Raw genomic sequence first — 24,169 nt, 5'->3', positions numbered from 1 at the left:
CCACCTACCCATATTCTGGTGCGTGGCCAAACCCATTTTCTGGTTGGAGTGCCCAAAAGTGCCCTGGATCTCTTAGGATCCTAGCAACGCCCCTGGGCTGCAGTAGTGTCTGGATCACACACCTGAAACAAGCATGCAGCTAATCAGGTCAGACTTGTGTCAGAAAATCTGATCGGCATGCTTGTTCCGGGTCTATGGCTTGACGAATTAGAGGCAGAGGATGAGCGGGACAGCAAAGCAATTTGCATTGTTGAAAAGGAAATAAATATGTCAGCCTCCATATGCCTTTCACTTCAGATTCCTGTTTCAGCATTTATTGCGTCCTACATTTATTGCTGTATATTGGTATGTCGCGCTGCCCTCCCAGTGATGTTTAGCCTAGTTACACAGCCTTCTACCCCAGAGCACTCTGGGAGATCGGGTGTTGTTTCTATTAACTTCGGCACACACAACAAACAAACGTTCCGCAGTGATGCACCTGCCAGCAGTAATGGTGTCGCCATCATTTAAAAATGTAAATCAGATTTTACAAGGAGCAAATATTGGTTAAATAATTCATAAATTAATAAATTATTTAGTCAGTTTGCCCATTGTAAAATCTTTCCTCTCCCCGATTTTCATTCTGAAATTTATCACAGTTGGTGACATCTTTAGTCCTGCCAGGGCATCAGTACGGAATGTTCGTTACTGAGAGTTCTATGCACAGAGGGAGTTTTCTGCTTGCTTGGCAGTTGGAAAAAGCCTTTATTTCCTAAAATGTAACGAGGTTCACAGACAGGAAACTGTCAGGACCATGATCATGACATCACACTATGGGAGGGGTTTCACCACAATACCAGCCATACAGACCCCCTGATGATCTATTTGAGAAAAGGAATATATTTCTCATGGGAAAAGGAGTATCAGTTACTGATTGGGATGAAGTTCAATCCTGCGTTAAACTTCCTCTTTAATCCATAAGTTACGTCCAATAAAGATACCTATTAAAACTATAAATGCTTCTGACTAATCTGTATCTGATTCAGGTCTCCAGAGGTGGAATTGGAGTACTCGGGGTGAGCAAAGGAGCTGAAGTAGCGTTGGCCATGGCATCTTATCTGCCACAGGTGGCAGCAACTATCTGCATCAATGGAACCGTAGCAGCCTCTGGTTATCCCATCAAGTATGGAGATCTTGTCCTTCCCGGAATCCCCTTCCAGACTGAGAAGATTCTTTTTACTCACAATGGAAGTTGCAATACTTTTTATATAGTTGGAGACCCGACAAAAACAGAAAACCAGGCCAACATGTTTCCTGTAGAGAAGGCAAGAGGACCTGTCCTCTTCCTGGTTGGAGAGAAAGATGAGAGCTATGACAGCTTATATTTTGCTAAGATATCATTGGCCAGAGCAGAAAAGCATGGGAAGAAGAATGTCTACATAGACAGTTATCCTGGAGCTGGACACCTCCTAGAACCACCCTGTTCCCCATTCTGCCCTGAGTCTCAATCTGGTTCAGTTGCAATTCCCATAATTTGGGGAGGGGAGCTCATAGCACACTGCCGAGCCCAGGAGATCATCTGGCCAAAAATACTCAACTTTCTGCGCAATAATATTCCATGCTCTGGGGAGAATACATTCTGAAAAAAAACTAGGTCAACAACAGTAGCGTCACTAGGGGGGTGCGGTAGGGGCGGACCGCACTAGGTGTCACTAGCAGAGGGGGTAACACCAAGCTCCAAACTAAGGGAGAGGGGAGTAAGACTATGTAAATATAGGCAAGGCTAGTGCTTGACATCCCCCTATTCACCCCTTAGCAATGGTGTCCCATCATACTGTAAATGCTGCCTAGTTTGAAATTTGAATATACTCTAGTTAAAAAAAAAAGGAGTCCCATCCACCCAACCCCTAATATCAAGTGTGTCCAGCATAGTACTTCTCTTCCACCCCTATAGCATACATGTCAAACTATGGCCCGTGGGCCAAATTTGGCCCTCAGAGCCCTTAGATTTGGCCCTCAGAGCCCTTAAATTTGGCCCTCAAGTGGTTTCCCACTTTGCATTATGTTTGGCCCACTCTAGACCACCAGGGAAGCTATACTGGAGGTGAAGCCCTAGAGCACCAGGGAAGCCGTACGAGGGAGGTAGGGGAAAGCACTAAACACCAGGGAACTGTCTAGGGGAGGGGGTCTGTAGACACCAGGGAACTGTATAGAGGAGGGAGGACCACTAGACACCAGGGAACTGTATAGGGGAGGGAGGACCACTAGATACCAGAGAACTTTATAAGGGAAGAAGGAGGCCAGTAGACATTGACGTTGGCCTGTGACTTGGTCCCAGTGTACAATTTCGGCCCACATTGTATTTGAGTATGACACCCCTGCCCTATAGCAAAGTGTGTCCACTATAACAATCGCAACTCCTCCCTCCTCCTATAGCAAATAGGTTCAGTATAACCTCTTCCCAACCCCATTCTCAACAAATGTCAGTAACAAGCAATGTTACTACAAAAAGTATTATTGGTTTTGTTTAGCCTGGTGAGGCTGGAGGCTCAGGGGGTAAAACAGGGGTGACACCATGGGCTTGATTCACAAAGCGGTGATAACTCAGTTATCACACCCAAAAGACTTTAGGCATGATAAGCCGTGCAAAGCTGAGTTATCACCGATTTGTGCTGCTCTTCGCGCGAAGCTCCCGCGCGCAAAGTCCCATAGGGCTCAATGGACGCTGCGCGCGAAGCAGGGCACACTGCGCGCGCAGCGCGGTGCGCTACGCGCGCAAAACTTTGCGCGCGGGAGATCGCGCGAGTTTCTTCTTATCACTCCTAAACTGAGTTTAGGCGTGATAAAGGGCTTTTCACAGGCGTGCAAACACTTTGCACCGCTTTGTGAATCAAGCCCCATGAGTTTCTGCCCCAGGTGACACCAACCCTAGTGACACGTCTGCATAATGCAAAAGAGGGAACCCACTTGGAGGGCCACATTTGATAGCTCTGTGGGCCAGAGTTTGACATGTGTGCATTAGACCAGAGCTGGGACAAGATCCTCCAGCACCCAAGGCTGATACATCAAAGTGCGCCCCTCCATGCCTCATACCCCAGCCGTCACACACTAATTGCTATTAGACTAAGAGGGACGCCAGAGCCCCCAACCCTCCCCAACTCCATAATCTCTAATTATCTGGCTTGCAGTCACTGCCAAGTATCCCCTTTTTCTTATTTCATTCTGCTTCAAACACATTAGGCGAATGATAGCTGAGTGAGTTGTGTGCCCCCTCCTACACTGCGTCCTGAGGCTGGAGCCTCTGTTGCCTCTGCCTTGGCCCAGCCCAGCTTTAGACCATAGATGTAATTTGAGTATACCACTTTAAGTCATCACAGTGTTATATTCCATAAACTAGCTGCTTGATTCACGCCCATACATCTATTTACTTACAGTGGGTTGCAAAAGTATTCGGCCCCCTTGAAGTTTTCCACATTTTGTAATATTACTTCTACAAACATGCATCAATTTTATTGGAATTCTACGTGAAAGGCCAACACAAAGTGGTGTACACATGAGAAGTGGAACGAAAATCATACGTGATTCCAAACATTTTTTACAAATAAATAACTGAAAAGTGGTGTGTGCATAATTATTCGGCCCCCTTTGATCTGAGTGCAGTCAGTTGCCCATAGAGATTGCCTGATGAGTGCTAATGACTAAATAGAGTGCACCTGTGTGTAATCTAATGTCAGTACAAATACAGCTGCTCTGTGAGGGCCTCAGAGGTTGTCTAAGAGAATATTAGGAGCAACAACACCGTGAAGTCCAAAGAACACACAAGACAGGTCAGGGATCAAGTTATTGAGAAATTTAAAGCAGGCTTAGGCTACAAAAAGATTTCCAAAGCCTTGAACATCCCACGGAGCACTGTTCAAGCGATCATTCAGAAATGGAAGGAGTATGGCACAACTGTAAACCTACCAAGACAAGGCCATCCACCTAAACTCACAGGCCGAACAAGGAGAGCGCTGATCAGAAATGCAGTCAAGGGGCCCATGGTGACCCTGGACGAGCTGCAGAGATCTACAGCTCAGGTGGAAGAATCTGTCCATAGGACAACTATTAGTCATGCACTGTACAAAGTTGGCCTTTATGGAAGAGTGGCAAGAAGAAAGGCATTGTTAACAGAAAGCATAAGAAGTCCCGTTTGCAGTTTGCCACAAGCCATGTGGGGGACACAGCAAACGTGGAAGAAGATGCTCTGGTCAGATGAGGCCAAAATGCAAAACGCTATGTGTGGCAGAAAACTAACATCATTCTGAATACACCATCCCCACTGTCAAATATGGTGGTGGCAGCATCATGCTCGGGGGGTGCATCTCTTCAGCAGGGACAGGGAAGCTGGTCAGAGTTGATGGGAAGATGGATGGAGCCAAGGCAAATACAGGGCAATCTTGGAAGAAAACCTCTTGGAGACTGCAAAAGACTGGAGACTGGGGCGGAGGTTCACCTTCCAGCAGGACAACGACCCTAAACATAAAGCTAGGGCAACAATGGAATGGTTTAAAACAAAACATATCTATGTGTTAGAATGGCCTAGTCAAAGTCCAGATCTAAATCCAATCGAGAATCTGTGGCAAGATCTGAAAACTGCTGTTCACAAACGCTGTCCATCTAATCTGACTGAGCTGGAACTGTTTTGCAAAGAAGAATGGGCAAGGATTTCAGTCTCTAGATGTGCAAAGCTGGTAGAGACATACCCTAAAAGACTGGCAGCTGTAATTGCAGCAAAAGGTGGTTCTACAAAGTATTGACTCAGAGGGCTGAATAATTACGCACACCCCACTTTGCAGTTATTTATTTGTAAAAAAATGTTTGGAATGATGTATGATTTTCGATCCACTTCTGACATGTTCACCACTTTGTATTGGTCTTTCACGTGGAATTCCAATAAAATTGATGCATGTTTGTGGCAGTAATGTGACAAAATGAGGAAAACTTCAAGGGGGCCGAATACGTTTGCAACCCACTGTATATAAATAGAAGCACCAGGCAACGGCATTGGCCTTTGTACTGCAGGTCATACAGTCCTCTCTGACATTCCTGTATGACAATAATCCCTTTCTCTTCTACCCGTGTGTACAGGTTATTGACAGGTCTTCTTGCTATTTATTGTATTTCTTGGTGGCCAAAGCTGGTTTCAGGTTTTGGAATGTTTCAAATGATGCTAGGCTTATAATGATTAGTCTTTCAGTTCCATTTACATTTAATTGTTATTTTGTAATGTCATTGTGGTTGATTCGCAAAGCGTTTTTGTTGCATTACCCCACCTTGCTCATGATTTATCTCCCATTATCTAACTCATGGTTTACCTCTCCTTATTTGACTTAACTCATGATTTATCTCTCATGGCCCATATGCAATACATTTTTTCTCCTGAGTTTTCGCGTATGTGATATGTTCACATCTTGTCATATAATGCCTTTTGAGCCACCAACAAGCAAGAAAATACTCAAAATAATTTTGATAGTACTTTTTCACCAACTTTTGGGTACTATTCGAATAGTAAAATGATGAAAAGGTAATTTAAAGAAAAGATCAAAATGATCTCTTAGGAGAAAACTTAGTAAAAAGTTAATCAAAAGTTAATTGCATATGGGCCCATATCTGTTTATCTCATGAATTATCTCTCTGTGGCCCATATGCAATTCACTTTTACTCCTGAGTTTTCTCTTAGGTGATATGTTTAACCTATTTTGGTTCCTGGACGTAGTTTCTACGTCCAGGAACCATGCGCGCTGCCGCGCGCCCCCGCAGCCGATCGTGCGTGTGCACGCGCACTCCCGGCCGCGGATTCGGTAGCCAAGGAATCAATGTATCGGGCTACGGAGCCCGATCATTGATTCCTCTCCCCCGCTGAAAAAGCGACAGCTTCTCTCGGAAGCTGAGCTTTTTCTGGCCGTCTTCTTCCTGATGCGTCACTCTAAGCGCGTGCTACGCTTAGAGTGACGTCATGTAAACAAACTCATGGCCGCCATCTTGTGGCCAAAAAGTAATACTACACCTGAAAAAAAAAAAAACAGAATTAACACACATTTACATTATAAATCTATTGTTTACCTCCCACCCTCCCAAAAGTACCCAAATAAAATGTTTAGTATAAAAAAAAAACCATTACAATAAAAAAAAATAAAAAAAACATGTAAATATTTACCTAAGGGTCTAAACTTTTTAAATATCAATGTAAAGATGAAATATTTCTATATTTTTTTTATTTTAAACTTGTAAATAGTGATAGTAGTGTTGGGCGAACACCTAGATGTTCGGGTTCGCGAACGTTCGTCGAACATCGCCGCGATGTTCGGGTGTTCGCGCCGAACTCCGAACATAATGGAAGTCAATGGGGACCCGAACTTTCGTGCTTTGTAAAGCTTCCTTACATGCTACATACCCCAAATTAGCAGGGTATGTGCACCTTGGGAGTGGGTACAAGGGGAAAAAAATATTTGAAAAAGAGCTTATAGTTTATGAGAAAATTGATTGTAAAGTTTAAAAGGAAAAACTGTCTTTTAAATGTGGAAAATGTCATGTTTCTTTGCACAGGTAACATGCTTTTTTTCGCCATGCAGTCATAAATGTAATACAGAGAAGAAGTTCCAGGAAAAGGGACCGGTAACACTAACCCAGCACCAGCAGCAGCACACGTGATGGAACAGGAGGAGGCGCAGGAGGAGAAGGCCACGCTTTGAGACACAACAACCCAGGCCTTGCATGAGGACAAGAAGCGTGCGGATAGCATGCTTTGTACCGCCATGCAGTCATAAATGTAATAAAGATAAGTGGTTCAATAAACAGGGACCACGCGGCAACGCTAACCCAGCAGCAGCAGACGTGATGGAACAGGAGGAGGCGCAGGAGGAGAAGGCCACGCTTTGTGAGACACAACAACCCAGGCCTTGCATGAGGACAAGAAGCGTGCGGATAGCATGCTTTGTACCGCCATGCAGTCATAAATGTAATAAAGATAAGTGGTTCAATAAACAGGGACCACGCGGCAACGCTAACCCAGCAGCAGCAGACGTGATGGAACAGGAGCAGGCGCAGGAGGAGAAGGCCATGCTTTTTGAGACACAACAACCCAGGCCTTGCATGAGGACAAAAAGCGTGCGGATAGCATGCTTTGTACCGCCATGCAGTCATAAATGTAATAAAGATAAGAGGTTCCATAAACAGGGACCGGCAACGCTAACCAAGCAGCAGCAGCAGCACACGTGATGGAACAGGAGCAGGCGCAGGAGGAGAAGGCCATGCTTTTTGAGACACAACAACCCAGGCCTTGCATGAGGACAAAAAGCGTGCGGATATAGCAGCAATGCTTTTTGCCGCCATGCAGTCATAAATGTAATACAGATGAGAGGTTCAATAAACAGGGACCGGAAACGCTAAACCATCCCAGATGTTCATTGGTCATGTTACTTGGTTGGGGTCCTGGAGTGTTGCGTAGTCGTTTCCAATCCAGGATTGATTCATTTTAATTTGAGTCAGACGGTCTGCATTTTCTGTGGAGAGGCGGATACGCCGATCTGTGACGATGCCTCCGGCAACACTGAAACAGCGTTCCGACATAACGCTGGCTGCCGGGCAAGCCAGCACCTCTATTGCGTACATTGCCAGTTCGTGCCAGGTGTCTAGCTTCATGCCCGGTTTCAGGTCCAGCGGTGCCAGCCACAAATCCGTCTGTTCCTTTATTCCCCTCCAAATTTCCTCCCCTGTGTGCTGCTTATCACCAAGGCAGATCAGCTTCAGCAACGCTTGCTGACGCATGCCAACAGCTGTGCTGCACTGCTTCCACGATCCTACTGCTGCTGGTGCTGGGTTAGCGTTTCCGGATGAGGTACAGCTTTGAGATGCGTTGGAGGAGAAGGAGTCAGAGAGGTAGGTGCTGCTGTTGTTATCCAGTGGGAGGGACGGCGGTGCAGCTGTTTGCGGCGTGGGCAACACCAGCGCCGTAGCAGGTGAGGAATCGCTGCCAGGCTCCACAAGGTTCACCCAGTGCGCGGTAAGGGAGATGTATCGACCCTGGCCGAACGCACTCGTCCATGTGTCAGTGGTGAGGTGAACCTTGCAGGCAATGGCATTCTTCAAGCTTCGGGTTATTTTGCTGACCACGTGCTCATGCAACTCAGGCACTGCAGAGCGCGCAAAGTGGTAGCGGCTGGGAACCACGTAACGTGGGATGGCCACTGACATCATGCCCTTGAAGCTGTTTGTCTCCACCACTCGATATGGCAGCATTTCGCAGGCCAGAAGCTTGGCTATGCTGGCTGTTACTGCCACGGCCCGGGGGTCATTTGCTGGCAATTTCCTCTTGCGCTCAAACATCTCCGAGACAGACAACTGAACCGTAGGGCTGCACACCGAAGGGCTGTTGGTTGTTGTGTTTGATGAACACTGGGAGACCTCAAGAGCACTACTCCGGAAAGTGACAGTGTCAGCGTCGTCTGATGTTTGTGAATGTTGTGAACCACGCAATGGCTGGGCTACTGCTGCTGCTGAGGCGGGTCTGGTGGTGAGTCTGGTGAACCCAAGGGAGGCAGTGTTGCTGGTGGTACCCTGTCCTGCCGCGTTTGCCCACAGAGTGGGATGTTTGGATAGCATGTGGCGGCTCATGCTGGTGGTGGAGAGGTTGTTAATACTTTTCCCCCTGCTCAGGCGGGTCTTGCACACCTTGCAAATCGCCATGGTAACATCCTCAGTGCAGTCTTCAAAGAAAGCCCAGACTTTGGAGCACCTGCCTTGCTGGCGATTTCTGTTTGCGCCTCTTTTGCCTCTCACTTGAACTTCCACGCTTGTGGTGCCTGAAATTGCGCGCCGCCTACCTTGTGGCACAAGGCGAACTCGTGCAGCAGTGGGTTCTTCAACAGACTCATCTGTGCTGCTGCTACGACGGCGATATTCTCGTTCACAAACAAAATCTGGGTCTATGTCCACATTGTCCATACCCTCCTCTTCCATCTCCTCAAACTCGTCATATGTCATTGTGGGGGGCCGTGGAGTAGAGCTCCCCAGAACAACCTCTGCGCAGCTCACTTCAACGTCGTCTGGTTATCTGGCAGTTGTGTGCGTGGTGTCGCTGCCGGTTGTGTCAGCTTTGTGCCCACTGGCTCCTTGTAACTGGCTGAGGACTTGGACCTCGTGCGTGATGTGCTGGTGCTGCTTAACCCACTGCTGGACGCTTGAGAGGTCATCCAAGTAATTATCTGGTCCTGTTCTTTTGGATCTGTGAGGGTGGTTGTCCTGGACAACATGGGCGGTATTGAGTGGGTTTTCTTGGGTGCTCCCCTGTGGCCTGTACGTGAACCGTCAGGGGAAACACCTCTTCCCTTGCCCCTCCCTCTTTCACCAGATTTCTTCCTCATTTCACTTATCCTTAAAGTACACGCTGACTGGCAGCAGTACAGTGGCAGTACAGAAATGCTATACAGTGGTGGGTGAGCGGTGTACCACTATTGCCAGCAGCGACACAGAGCACAATGCTATACAGTGGTGGGTGAGCGGTGTACTACTGTTCCCAGCAGACACAGAGTGGCAGTAAACACAATGCTATATAGTGTGGCTGAGCCGTGTACACAGAGTGGCAGTAAACACAATGCTATATAGTCTGCTATATAGTCACCCCGAACGGGGTGATGTTCTGCAGAACCCGAACAGTGGCGAACACTGTTCGCCCAACACTACTGGGAACGCAGATTTTAGTACCTAAACACACGATACAACATGTTTTCCGGGGTCGGACTCTGAGGCACATACAGATGGTCCCGATCATCATCCTCATCAAACAACTCTTCTCCTGAGTCTGACCCACCCACCACCTCTGCCACCCCAACATCCCCAGACACAGACCCCTCATCGTCCTCAACATTAACTTGGGATGCTGGCCTGAGCCAGACCTCCTTCTCCACATCAGGCCCCATCATCTCCTCAATGGCAGCCCTCATTAATCGCTCTGGCGACGGACCGATGGACACAACGTTCTCCTCCGGGGAGGGCTGCTGCTGACCACTGGCTGCTGGGGTGGATGTTATAGCTTGCGTGGGGCGTTGGCTGTTGCTGTTGTTGGGAGTGCTGCTCACAGCGGAGGTCTCTGAGGAACTCATGGTGAGCTCATATAGTGGTTTGCGGTGAGTGGAGTATTACTGATCCCAGCAATATACACACTGACTGGCAGAGTACGCAATGCTATATAGTGTGGCTGAGCGGTGTACACAGAGTGGCAGTAAACACAATGCTATATAGTCTGGCTGAGCGGTGTACACAGAGTGGCAGTACACACAATGCTATATAGTATGGCTGAGCGGTGTACACAGAGTGGCAGTACACACAATGCTATATAGTCTGGCTGAGCGGTGTACACAGAGTGGCAGTAAACAATGCTATATAGTGTGGCTGAGCCGTGTACACAGAGTGGCAGTAAACAATGCTATATAGTTTGGCTGAGCCGTGTACACAGAGTGGCAGTAAACAATGCTATATAGTCTGGCTGAGCGGTGTACACAGAGTGGCAGTACACACAATGCTATATAGTCTGGCTGAGCTGTGTACACAGAGTGGCAGTAAACAATGCTATATAGTGTGGCTGAGCCGTGTACACAGAGTGGCAGTAAACAATGCTATATAGTCTGGCTGAGCGGTGTACACAGAGTGGCAGTACACACAATGCTATATAGTCTGGCTGAGCGGTGTACACAGAGTGGCAGTACACACAATGCTATATAGTGTGGCTGAGCGAGGTACACAGTGGCAGTACACACAATGCTATATAGTCTGGCTGAGCGGTGTACACAGAGTGGCAGTAAACACAATGCTATATATAGCGTGGCTGAGCGAGGTACACAGTGGCAGTACACACAATGCTATATAGTCTGGCTGAGCCGTGTACACAGAGTGGCAGTAAACACAATGCTATATATAGTGTGGCTGAGCGAGGTACACAGTGGCAGTAAACAATGCTATATATAGTGTGGCTGAGCGAGCGGTGTACTACTGTTCCCAGCAGCGACACACAATGACTGAGGGGGACCCTGGCTAGCATGGCTGGAGAGCGAACTACCCTGCCTGCCTACCCAAAGCTAAACCCACAGAGAAATGGCGGAGATATGACGTGGTTCGGGTATTTATTTACCCGAACCACGTGACCGTTCGGCCAATCAGAGCGCGTTCGGGTCCGAACCACGTGACCCGTTCGGCCAATCACAGCGCTAGCCGAACGTTCGGGGAACGTTCGGCCATGCGCTCTTAGTTCGGCCATGCGGCCGAACGGTTTGGCCGAGCACCATCAGGTGTTCGGCCGAACTCGAACATCACCCGAACAGGGTGATGTTCTGCAGAACCCGAACAGTGGCGAACACTGTTCGCCCAACACTAAGTGATAGATGCAAAATGGAAAAAATGCACCTTTATTTCCAAATAAAATATTGTCACCATACATTGTGATAGGGACATAATTTTAACGGTGTAATAACCGGGACATATGGACAAATACAATACACGAGTTTTAATTATGGAGGCATGTATTATTTTAAAACTATAATGGCTGAAAACTGAGAAATAATGAATTTTTCCATTTTTTTCTTATTCTTCCTGTTAAAATGCATTTACAGTAAAGTGGCTCTTAGCAAAATGTACCCCCCAAAGAAAGCCTAATTGGTGGCGGAAAAACAAGATATAGATCAGTGCATTGTGATAAGTAGTGATAAAGTTATAGGCTAATGAATGGGAGGTGAACATTTCTCACGTGAAAACGACGGAACCTGAATGGGTTAAACTTGTTGTCAATAAAATGCCTTTCTAGCCAACAGAAAGCAAGAAAATACTCAAAATAGTTTTGATAGTAACATTCCACCAACTTTTTGGTACTTTTTTAGTTGAAAAGTCCTGGGCCCATATGCAATTTACTTTCCCTCCTGAGTTTTCTCCTAGGTGATATTATAAAACTTGTCAATAAAATGCCCTTTAAGTCACCAGAAAACAAGAACATGCTCAAAATAATTCTGATTTTTTTTTAGTTGAAAAGTGCTGAAAACTGATATTAAATTAAAGATGAAGAATTATTTACTAGGAGAAAACTCAGGTGAAAAAGTGAATTGAATAAGGCTCCATGGCCCATATGCAATTAGCATTTTCTCCTGAGTTTTCTCCTAAGTGATATTTTCAAACTTGTCAATAAAATCATCTTTTAAATCATTAACCACCCTGGCGTTCTGATTAAATCGCCAGGGTGGCTGCGGGAGGGTTTTTTTTAAATAACTGAAAGTTGGCTGCATGAAAGCCCACTAGAGGGCGCTCCGGAGGCGATCTTCCGATCGCCTCCGGCGCCCAGAATAAACAAGGAAGGCCGCAATGAGCGGCCTTCCTTGTTTTGCTTACATCGTCGCCATAGCGACGAGCGGAGTGACGTCATCGACGTCAGCCGACGTCCTGACGTCAGCCGCCTCCGATCCAGCCCTCAGCGCTGGCCGGAACTTTTTGTTCCGGCTACGCTGGGCTCAGGCGGCTGGGGGGGGGCAGAGCGGCGGCGATCAGGCAGCACACGCGGCTGGCAAAGTGCCGGCTGCGTGTGCTGCTTTTTATTTCATCAAAATCGGCCCAGCAGGGCCTGAGCGGCAGCCTCTGGCGGTGTTGGACGAGCTGAGCTCGTCCAGACCGCTCAGCAGGTTAAAGCAGTAGGATCAGCCATACTATGCCAGGGAAAAAAAACACATATATAAGTAGATAAATACTTGATCTTCTTACATAACACATGTATTGTACTATCCACGTTTTGATTTCAGTGAATGTTATATAATAAATTACGAGAATTCTGTTTCTGGTGGGGGCCATGTCTTTTGCCCACAGTTAAGGCTAACTCGTGATGTCATTCCTGCCCTTTACTTTTTTCTTGTCTCCTCCAATCGCTGAGTTGCCTCAGCCTTGCTTGTAAACACAAGTGAGTAGGGGATTAGGTTTCAGATAAGAAGGTGGCAGGGAAATATAGAGAAGAGGAGGAATAGATTATAGATAAAAAGAACCCCTAGCATGCAATTCTTTGGGACCACTACTAAAGGGCCAGTGTTCCTTAAGTATGTGATAACTCCAAATCATAAAAGCAGAAAAAGTTTTGAAAGTTTTGAATGCAGGATTAGCATCTTTATCACTTAATACACTCAGACCAGTTGCTGTTGAAATTTGATTTTTATGGTGACGATACCGCTTTAACAAGCAATACAATGTTAAAATAGTTTTTATAGTACTTTTCCACCTAGTTTTTGGTACTTTTTCATTGCAAAAAGTGCTGAAAAGTTATTCTAAATACAAGATGAAAAAGTATCTCCTAGGTGAGAACTCTGGAGAAAAACTGAATTGCATATGGGCCTCGGTCCCTTATTTGTTTATCTCATGCATTCACTCTCCTTACATTTAAGATGAAAAATAGGTAAGCCTTGTGAATCAACCTCATTGTGTCTGTAGAGGAATACTGTGTACCGTACAGCTATTATTAAATGTATTGAATAAACTGAAAATAAACTCAAAGGATAATTAATTGTATGTGTAAGAGAATGGTAAACAGCACAAAACACAAAATGGGCAAACACCAGCAAGCCATGATAAATGAGCATAAATATGCATTCAGGTGAATAACATTGGAGTGTGCAGAAAAGATCAAAACTCGGATATAACAAAGAGAGGAAGGACGGCAAAAGCTGCCAGTCGGCGAATCGCGATGGCTTCTGTGGGGACGAAAGCTCAGTTTCCTCTTGGTAAGCTCTCTCCTAGCGCACGCGGCACAGCTCCAGTCTTTTGTTCACTATCACTAGCCCCTGATTAGTCAGTATTGCTGATTAGTAGTGGCTGGATAGTGTAATGGTTAAGGGCTCTGCCTCCGACACAGGAGACCTGGGTTCAAATCTCGGCTCAGTAAGCCAGCACCTATTCAGTAAGGAGTTTCTTGGGCAAGTCTCCTTAAAGTGAATGGGAACACTTACCTAAGGAGAGGGAAGGCTCTGGGTCGTATAGAGCCTTCCCTCTCCTCTCTCCTGTAAGGTATAGGGAAATCGCAAAGCGCTTGAAAAAGTGCTTTGTATAGTGATTTCCCTAGCGCTTTCATGAATAAATACAATGTGACGTCAGGAAGTGAAAAATCGGAATCAATCTGCAAAATATACAAAATATACAAAATTGAAGCGCGGAAGTAAGCACCGGGAGGGGAGAAAAAAAACTCCCACGAAAATCGCTGGCGTCAGTGATTTTGATATTAGATGTGAACAAGCCCTTACAGTGGACTTCTACTTTCAGTTTCTATATTTTCTGCTAGCAGGGAGACATCAAAGCATTCCAAGAACTTACAGCACAGCGAGTTCTGCCGGCTGAGGTCAAAAGCCGTGCCCTTATCTCAAAACAAGATAATTTCTTTGAAGCTGCAAATGGGTTAAAAAGGAGTTTCAGTTTGAAATGAGAATTTACTTGAGGCATGCTAAAAGTACCTTGATGCCGAAAGGACAGAACCAGATCTCCCAATCACCTGCAGGCTGCACCAAAAGCAGTTGTGTAGGAAGCCTTGTGCTGTCATTTCTGCATCCAGATACTTTTTGTAACAATGCATGGAAAGTGTACAGAAAGCATGTTTGCGAATTTTAGTGGCAATATGTCCTTAGTCTATGCAAGTTTACACGACAAGGAGGTGTAAACCTTTTTTTCACTTATCATTATTGCCTGATTGACCCTGAGACATCGGATATCGGAGTTAACCAAACAACTATCAATGGAGGAAGGAATTTTTCAGAGTGAGGTATCCTGGTCAACAGTGGCGTAACTACAAATCATGGTGGCCCCCAGCAAAACTTTGGTGGGGCCCCCCAATATTTCAATAATACAATACAATAACATTTCTATAGCGCTTTTCTCCCATAGGACTCAAAGTGCTTAGGCTCTCTCAGATTCAGTAATTGGTAGTAGGATGAACTATTCACACAACAAAAGTTATATTTCTGCAAATGCCAAACTGAACAGGTGGGTTTCCAGTCTGGATTTAAACACATCCAGGGATGGAGCTGTCCTGATCTGCTTAGGTAAGGAGTTCCAAAACGTAGGAGCAGCATGAGAGAAGGCTCTGCGACTAAAAGTTTCCAAGTGGACTCTGGGTATGACTAGATTATTAGAACCTGTGGATCTGAGATTGCAGGGATCGCTACGCAGCTGTAGCATGTCTTTCATTTATCCAGGGCCCAGATTATTTAGGGATTTAAATGTCAGTAGGCCGATCTTGAATAGGACCCTCCATTCTATAGGTAGCCAGTGAAGGGAGTGCAGGACTGGCGTTATGTGGCAGTGACGGGGTTGGTTGGTTAGCAGTCTGGCAGCAATGTTCTGTATCAGCTCTAGGCGGTACAAGTCCTTATTTTGGAGGGCCATATTCACACCCTTGCCTCCTCTTGGTGCCCTTCCTGGCTTTGGGGCTCATCTCACAAGAGTCATAAAAAACAAGTGTGGCCACCATGATCTTCACACCCATAACAAGTGTAGCCACAACAACACCTGATGTGAAGCATGGACCCCTGTATCAGAGGAAGGGAAGGTTAGTAGTTGGAGCCCTCCACAGCTCTGGGCCCCGTGCTAAATTGCAGGTGCTGCTCCCCTCTAGTTATGCCCCTGCTGGTTAGTGATGCCTGGATGGTGCTTTTGTCAAAGATTCCAAAGTAGAACCCATTTGGAGATATTGCCGACCAGGGATGCTCATCCAGATTCCAGATACCCGAACCATCCAGATATCAGAACGTTTTTCTGGTATCCGAACTCGGATACGGATTCCAGATAGCTGGATAATTCCGGAATGCACTATCAGAGCGAATTCGGATACGTATTATGTATCTGGAAATCAGTCCAGATATCTAGTTCGAGTACCCAATCCAGATAGCATAACCACGGAGATGACGTCATTGAGCCAATCAGAGGGCTCCCAGCCAAAGCCCTAGCAACCAATCACAGAGGGGAACCCTGGCCAGCCCCTTCTGTATATAAGGCGGGCGCCATGATGAGAATCTCGCCCTTGCTTGTGACTGCTCACTGAGAGACATCTCCAGTGCTGTTGGCTAAGCAAGTGTCTAAGCACCAACATACAAGGGGAGGACACTGAAGGGAAATGGCAAGCTTTTAAACTTATACTCAATCAATATTGTAGTATGTATCTCCCATATGGAAACAAAATATCTAGGAATAAAAAAAGGCCTCTATGGATGAATAGAAAGGTTAGAGATAAAATGAAGAGGAAAAAGAATGTCTATAAGGTACTAAAACAGGAGGGGACAGAGGCTGCACTAAGCAATTTTAAGGAGTGCAATAAAAATTGTAAAAAAGAAATTAGGCTGGCAAAGATTGAAGCTGAAAATCAAATCACTAGGGATATCAAATCTAACCCAAAAAAGTTTTACAAGTGCATCAACTCTAAAAGAAGAAAGGTTGACTGTATAGGACTCCTAAAGGATGAGGGTGGGAACTCAATGGTGGATGACCAAGGTAAGGCAGAGTTATTAAATGCTTTCTTTGCTTCTGTCTTCACAAAGGAAACAGCACTGTTGCAAATTACAGAGGCAGAAGAGTCTCAATCTTCTAACTGTAATATTAAATACTTAACGCAGGAAGAAGTGAAGGCAAGACTAAATAAATTAAAAATAGACAAGGCACCTGGCCCGGATGGCATGCATCCTCGTGTCCTAAGGGACAGTTCAGTTCAGTTATAGATAAACCCCTTTATCTTATCTTTTGTGACTCTCTTTCAACTGGCAGAGTCCCAGTGGATTGGCGTACAGCCCACGTTTTCCCATTATTTAAGAAGGGCAAAAAATCTGATCCAGGAAATTATAGACCTGTAAGCTTAAAGGGACTCCGAGCTCATCTAAAAAATAAAAGTTGTACTCACCAGGGGCTTTCTCCAGCCCAGTGCTGGTCGGGAGGTCCCACGCCGGCGTCCTGGCTCCTCTCCTTCTCCCCGCTCCGGAATGGCTGACAGGCCGCAGCCCGGGCGACACTCTCCCGAGTGTCGGGCTGCTTCTTCCGCATATGACGCGGATTACGTCACACGCCGGCCGCCTCGCGTCATCACGGCGGCCGGCGTGAAAGTACTGCGCATGAGCGTCATATGCGGAAGAAGCAGCCCGACACTCGGGAGAGTGTCGCTCGGGCTGCGGCCTGTCAGCCATTCCGGAGCGGGGAGAAGGAGAGGAGCCAGGACGCCGGCGTGGGACCTCCCGACCAGCACTGGGCTGGAGAAAGCCCCTTGTGAGTACAACTTTTATTTTTTTGTTGAGCTCGGAGTCACTTTAACATCAGTTGTATGCAAACTATTTGAGGGGTTACTAAGAGATACTATACATGACTTCATAGTAGAAAATAATCTTATTTCTCAGCATCAACATGGGTTTACTAAAGACAGGTCATGTTTGACTAACATGCTCAGCTTTTATGAGGTAGTGAATGCTAATATGGATATTGGGAATGCTGTAGATGTGATATACTTGGACTTTGCAAAGGCCTTCGACACTGTTCCCCACAAAAGTCTGGTGCAAAAGTTGAGGATGCAAGGACTGGGGAAGAGTCTGTGTGCATGGATAGGGAACTGGCTAAGGGACAGAAAACAAAGAGTTCTGGTCAATGGATCGTACTCAAAATGGGAGACTGTTAGCAGTGGGGTCCCACAGGGGTCTGTACTGGGTCCAGTGCTCTTCAATTTATTTATTAATGACCTAGTAGACGCAGTAGTGAGCAATGTTGCTATTTTTGCAGATGATACAAAATTGTGCAGAATCATCAACTCTCAGGAAGATAGGGTCATATTGCAACAGGTGGCTATATGGGCACATACATGGCAGATGAAATTCAATGTTGAAAAATGTAAAGTCATGCATTTTGGTCGTACCAATGGTCTAGCACCATACAAAATAAATGGGATACAGTTGGGAACATCAAACTTGGAGAAGGACTTAGGAGTACTCATCGACAACAAGTTAAATAATCGTACTCAATGCCAAGCCGCTGCAGCTAAAGCTAACAAAATTTTGGAATGCATTATAAGGGAAATAAAAACTCGAGATGCTAGCATAATATTGCCCCTGTTTAACTCTCTAGTAAGGCCACATCTGGAATATGGAATTCAGTTCTGGGCACCACATTACAAAAAGGATATTGCAGTTTTAGAGCAGGTGCAGAGACGAGCAACAAAATTGATACGTGGGATGGAAGGTCTTGCTTACCAAGAAAGGTTAGATAAACTGGGTTTATTTAGTCTAGAGAAAAGACGCCTTAGAGGGGATCTAATTAACATGTATAAATACATCAGAGGGCAATATAAAAGCTCGGCGGATGAGCTTTTTGTCCCTAGGCCTTCTCAAAGGACTAGAGGACATGATCTGCGCATGGAGGAAAAACGTTTTAGCCATTTATTTAGGAAAGGTTTCTTTTCTTTACAGTAAGAGTGATTTAAGATGTGGAATTCATTGCCTCAGGAAGTCGTTATGGCAAACTCTATACCTGCATTTAAAGGGGGCTTAGATGCTTTCCTTGCGTTGAAAGACATCCATGGCTACAATTACTAGGTAATGCCTAATGATGTTGATCCAGGGATTTTATCTGATTGCCATCTGGAGTCGGGAAGGATTTTTTCCCTTTAGGGGCTAATTGGACCATGCCTTGTAGGGGTTTTTTCGCCTTCCTCTGGATCAACGGGGATATGTGAGGGAGCAGGCTGGTGTTGTACTTTATACTGGTTGAACTCGATGGACGTATGTCTTTTTTCAACCAAAATAACTATGTAACTACATATTACGCAGCGCTGGACATTAGTTTAGGTTACAGACAATATTTAGGGGTGACATACAGCAAAATGACAATACATGAATACAAGAAAGACCAGATCATGCAGCACAGTATGAGTACAAAGTAATGCTTAGTCAGTCACTGGATGGAGCATGGAGATTAGGCAAGTTAGGTTCACTCAGATGCATAGCATGGGTGCACAGTAATGGAGGTGCATGATCAGGTAGGACACAAAAGGAAGAGGACCCTGCCCAAAGGCTTACAATCTAGAGGGAGAGGTAAGGACACGAAAGGTAGGGGACCAGAGTTCAGCTGTGGGTTTAGAGCACTTGTGAGGGGTAGTAGGCCAGAGTAAAAAGGTGAGTTTTGAGGGCTTTCTTGAAGATGTTGAAGGAGGGGGCTGCCCTAATGGGTGGAGGTAGGGCAGTGGCGTACCTAGGGCATTTGGCACCCGGTGCTGGGTATTAAAAGGCACCCCCCCCCCCCAGAAAAAAAATTGGGCGTGGCCTCAACCGGCGGCGTGCTTCGCGCGTCGTTGCGAAAAATGGGCGTGGTCATGACCGGATGAGGGCTGAGCTGTTATTTAAAGTATTAGCTAGTATAGTTGCCCCAGTATAGTTGCCCCCAGTAAAGCTAGTATAGTTGCCACCAGTATAGCTAGTACAGTTGCCCCCAGTGTAGCTTGTACAGTTTCCCCCAGTATAGTTTCCCCCAGTGAAGCTAGTATAGTTGCCCCCAGTATAGCTATAGTTGCCCCCAGTATAGCTAGTATAGTTGCCCCAGTATTGCTAGTATAGTTGCTCCCAGTATAGCTAGTATAGTTGCCCCCAGTATAGATAGTATAGTTGCCCCCAGTATAGCTGCCCCCAGTATAGCTAGTATAGTTGCCCCCTGTATAGCTAGTATAGTTGCCCCCCCTATAGCTAGTTTAGTTGCCCCCAGTATAGCTAGTTTAGTTGCCCCCAGTATAGCTAGTTTAGCTGCCCCAGTATTAGTATAGTTGCCCCTGTATAGCTAGTATAGTTGCCCCCAGTATAGCTAGTTTAGTTGCCCCCAGTATAGCTAGTTTAGTTGCCCCCAGTATAGATGCCCAGGAGGGGGAAAGCAGCGCTAGAAGGAGGGGCAGTGGGGGCAGCGGTGGGGAGGGGGGACATATCCCCCCCTCCGTCACCTGGGACCCCTCCTTCTTCCTCTCTCCCCCTCCATGGATAACCGGCGGCAAATGCAGGGGTGGCGAGGAGGCATGCAGAGAATTACTCACCACCGTCACACGGTGCGCCACGCCCCCCTGTGCCCTATAGCAGGAACGCCACTGAGGTAGGGAGTTCCATAGTGTTGGAGCAGCTCTTGAGAAGTCCTGGAGGCGTGCATGGGACTGGGTGATGCGGGGGGCGGTTAGGCGAAGTTCATTGGAAGAGCAGAGTGAGCGGCTAGGTGTGTACCTCTGAGTAAGATCGGAAATGTAGGTTGGACAGGTTTTGTGGACAGATTTGTAGGTCAGACACAGACTCGGATTTCCGAACGGTTTGAATCCAGATATCTGGATTTATCTAGATTTTTTGCTATCCAGATCCGGAACAACCCGGATATCAAAAAGAGGTATCCAAGCACCACTGTTGCCGACTACAGTTATTTGTTTGTAGCAGAACTGAGTGATCACATGCTACATGTGTGTAGCATGTGATCAGTTTGATCAGGTGGTAGATTTCAAGGTTCAGATTTGCTGAGAGCACCTCTTGCTTTACTAGAAAACTGTGACCAGCAATTCTGAGTTTTGCAAATCAGTTGATCCATGTGTTCTGATGCACGTGAGCAACTCTATTGGTGATAGCCACACTGACTTCTAACTAGTGTTGACATGTTTCACCTCCCTCAGAACCTTGTTCTGAATTCTTCTGATCAGAACCTGCATGCGGACAGCGGCAGGGAGATGTTAACTCTAATTTGTCCCCACCTCTGGCCACTGTGTTCCACGCCATTTTCCAGCTGTCCGATACTTCCTCCTTCAAAACCAGAAGGAGGAAGTATTGGATTGCGGTGAAACGGGACGTGGAGTTCAGCGGCCAGATGTGTTGACAAGGGTGAGTTAAAGAGAGTCTGAAGCGAGAATAAATCTCGCTTCAGCTCTCATATATAGCAGGGGCATGCGTGCCCCTGCTACAACGCCGCTATCCCGCGGCTTACCGGGGGTCCCTGACCCCCCAGATCCCCTCCGTAATGCGGGGGAGCGCTTCCGCATTGGGGCAGGGCTAACCGCCGCAGCCCTGCCCCATGCGCGTCTGTCAGACGCGAACCTCCGCCTCTCCCCCGCCCCTCTCAGTCTTCCTTCACTGAGAAGGGTGGGGGAGAGGCGGCGATGCGCGTCTGATAGACGCGCTGAGAGGCAGGGCTGCAGCCGTTAGCCCTGCCTCTGGGAGGAACAAAATCTACGACCAAGTTGGTCGTAGATTTTGCGGGGGGTGGGTTGGGGGGTCAGGGACCCCCGTAGAGCCGCGGGAAAGCGGCGTTTTAGCAGGGGCACACGTGCCCCTGCTATATATGACAGCTGAAGCGAGATTTAGTCTCGCTTCAGTGTCTCTTTAACTGCCCACATGAAAGTTTGTGTTTGTTTTGGGTTTTTTTAGAATGCAAATCCTCTTTGCTGAAGCTGCATTTAGGAGAATCTCTAATAAAAGAAAAATGTATTTATATATTTATAGTTTTCAGGATAAAGTGAGACTTCTACAATCTGCTAACAATACAAAGCTGGTCTCTTATTTGACTTTATGGTTCCAGTCTGACTGCCATGTCTTCCAATCACACACATAAGATGGAAAAAAAAACAGGAAGCATGCCTTTATCACTGACCCTTTCCAATCTGATCTCCCAGAAATCTCTGATGGTTGGCATGGTGATCTACAGAACAGGACATAAGACGCAGACACATGTTGAAAAGTGGAAAATAAGAAAAACACAGTCGTATGCTGGCGGAAAGTGTAGAAAATGTCCAACTACATCTAGGGCTGGTTGTAGATTTTTTGCCTCCTGAGGAAAATTGCCCAATTAGCTGGAGGGGGAGTGCAGATGGGGGAGCCCCAGGTGAGGGGGGGGATCTGACCCCCCCTCCCCACCGCTGTTCCCGCTGCTCCCCCTTTCTGGCTGCTACCCCTTCCAGCTCGGCGCCACCCCACCCACAGCCAAGCAGGCGCCACCCCCCCTTACACCACCTGAGGAACTTGCCTCACCCCGCCTCATGGGCAGCCCGGGGCTGACTACACCCCTCCCCCCCCCCCCCCCCCAAAAAAAAAAATCACCCACCAGAAATCAGCAATCACCCAATGGCTGCCATGGCAGATAAGCCTATTTGAAAGCACTGGATATTAACAATATGTCTCCTTTAAAGGGACTCCGAGCTAAAGAAAAATGAAAATTGCACTCACCTTGGGCTTTCTGCAGCCCAGTGTAGGTCGGGAGGTCCCACAACGGCGTCCTGGCTCTTCTCCAAGGTCTTCTCCCAGAGATGGCTGGCCGGCGGCTTCCGGGCGGCTCCTGGCGACACTGGCCCGATTGTCGGGCTCTCTCTTCCGCATATGACACGTGTGACGTAATCAGGCCGGCCACTTCGCGTCATCACGGCGGCCGGCGTGACAGTACGGCGCATGCGTGGTTTAATCGCGCATGCGCCGTATTGTCACGCCGGCCGCCGTGATGACGCGAAGCGGCCGGCCTGATTACGTCACACGTGTCGTATGCGGAAGAGAGAGCCCGACACTCAGGCCCAGTGTCGCCAGGAGCCGCTCGGAAGCCGTTGGCCAGCCATCTCTGGGAGAAGACCTGAGAGAAGAGCCAGGACGCCGTCGTGGGACCTCCCGACCTACACTGGGCTGCAGAAAGCCCAAGGTGAGTGCAATTTTCATTTTTTTTTTTTTTTTGAGCTCGGAGTCCCTTTATTGAAAGCAGGAAATAGAAATACTGGAAATGTATTTAAGGATTTGTAGTAGCTGTAACCAAGAAATGTTGTTCTTTAAAGGTTATTATGCTGTTGCATCTTATGCTGTTGTATCTTATAGAACAGAGAGGAATTCCTGAGTTCAGGTCCGCTTTAAAGGAAAAACCATCCCCAAGCAAACTGGCAATCTAAAGCAATATGGAGATAAGTAAAACAGTAGTAGTATTATTTTATAGTAAACTAGTGGAAGACCTGGCAATGCCCAGGTATGTATTTCGCTGTTGTTGGCTCTGCCCACTTTTTCTATCCTTAACACACAGACACTCAATGATCAAGTTTGTGAGCTTTCGTATTTATATGCATCAAAAAAATAAATTTTCCCATAGAAATTAAACAAATCTGATTGGCTGTATGTGGCTCCACCCCTTTTCTTAATTTGAAATTTAGTCACCGATTGCCAACTGTACAAGGTTTGAGGTCTGTGCCATTAACAGTACAAGAATGGCAGCATTTTACATTTTCCCCTTGAAAATCAATAGGTGAATTTTGATTGGCATTTTTACGCTCCACCCACTTTTCTGAATATTAATCTCAGTCACCCAGTGACCAACTGTGCAAAGTTTGAGAACCCTGCCATTAACAGTGTGAGAATGGCTGCAGTTTACATTTTCCCACTGAAATATGTTTTTGGTTCTGCCCACTTTTTGTAACCTTGACACACAGTCACTCAATAACCAAGTTTGTGAGTGTTCAGGTTCCTGGCATCAAAAATGAGTGGATTGAAGGAGTTTATCCAGCAAATAAATTTGATTGGCTGTTTGTGGCTCCACCCCTGTAGTGAATTTGAACCCCAGTCACCGAATGATCAACTGTAGCAGGTTTGAGGCCTCTGCCATTAACAGTGTAAGAATGACAGCAATTTAAATATTCCCCTTGAAAGTCAATAGGTGAATTTTGATTGGCTGTTGTAGGCTCCACCCACTTTCCTGAATATTAATCCCAGTGACCAAGTGTGCCAAATTTTAAAACCCTGTGATTATCAGTGTAAGAATGGCTGTAGTTTACATTTTCCCATTTAAAATGAACGGCTGAAATTTGATTGCCTGTTTTATGCTCCGCCCACTTTCCCTGAATTTTTCACCTCGGGCACCAAGTGACCAACTGTGCCAAGTTTGGGGACTCTTCCTTCTCTTGCGCAGTGTTCACTTTATTCCCCCTCTGTGTCACCTTTGTTTCATATCTTTTTTTGGGGGTTGCAGAGGTGGCCGCAGGCAGAGCCTCCCGAAAAATGCCAGCAAGCGCAGGGATTCCCGCATCATCAGATACAGCGAGGCCCAGAACCAAGTATCACATGCTCAGCATGCATGACCGCGAAGTGCACCCCGCCAAAGAGCACCTGCCCCAGCAATGGCTAGAGTTGGGCGAACTGTTAGTTGA

At 46.7% G+C, this 24,169-nt stretch overlaps 1 protein-coding gene and 1 pseudogene across 1 annotated transcript in view; both read left to right on the top strand.

The window, feature by feature from the left end:
- Window positions 1–22,930, top strand: part of LOC137560605 (acyl-coenzyme A amino acid N-acyltransferase 2-like) — a 62,053-nt gene extending 39,123 nt beyond the window's left edge. Inside the window, exon 3 of the mRNA XM_068271878.1 lies at window positions 22,854–22,930. Within this exon, the coding sequence (XP_068127979.1) occupies window positions 22,854–22,889 (36 nt within the window). The 3' untranslated portion in view covers window positions 22,890–22,930. The remainder of the gene's footprint in view (window positions 1–22,853) is intronic.
- On the top strand, window positions 996–2,645 carry LOC137562039 (acyl-coenzyme A amino acid N-acyltransferase 2 pseudogene; annotated as a pseudogene).
- Window positions 22,931–24,169: the final 1,239 nt, after the last annotated feature.

The sequence above is a fragment of the Hyperolius riggenbachi genome, chromosome 1 (genome assembly GCF_040937935.1).
Source record: "Hyperolius riggenbachi isolate aHypRig1 chromosome 1, aHypRig1.pri, whole genome shotgun sequence".
NCBI classification, from domain to species: Eukaryota; Metazoa; Chordata; class Amphibia; order Anura; family Hyperoliidae; genus Hyperolius; species Hyperolius riggenbachi.
Note: the sequence above shows the minus strand (reverse complement) of the source record. Positions and strands in the feature narration are given on the sequence as shown.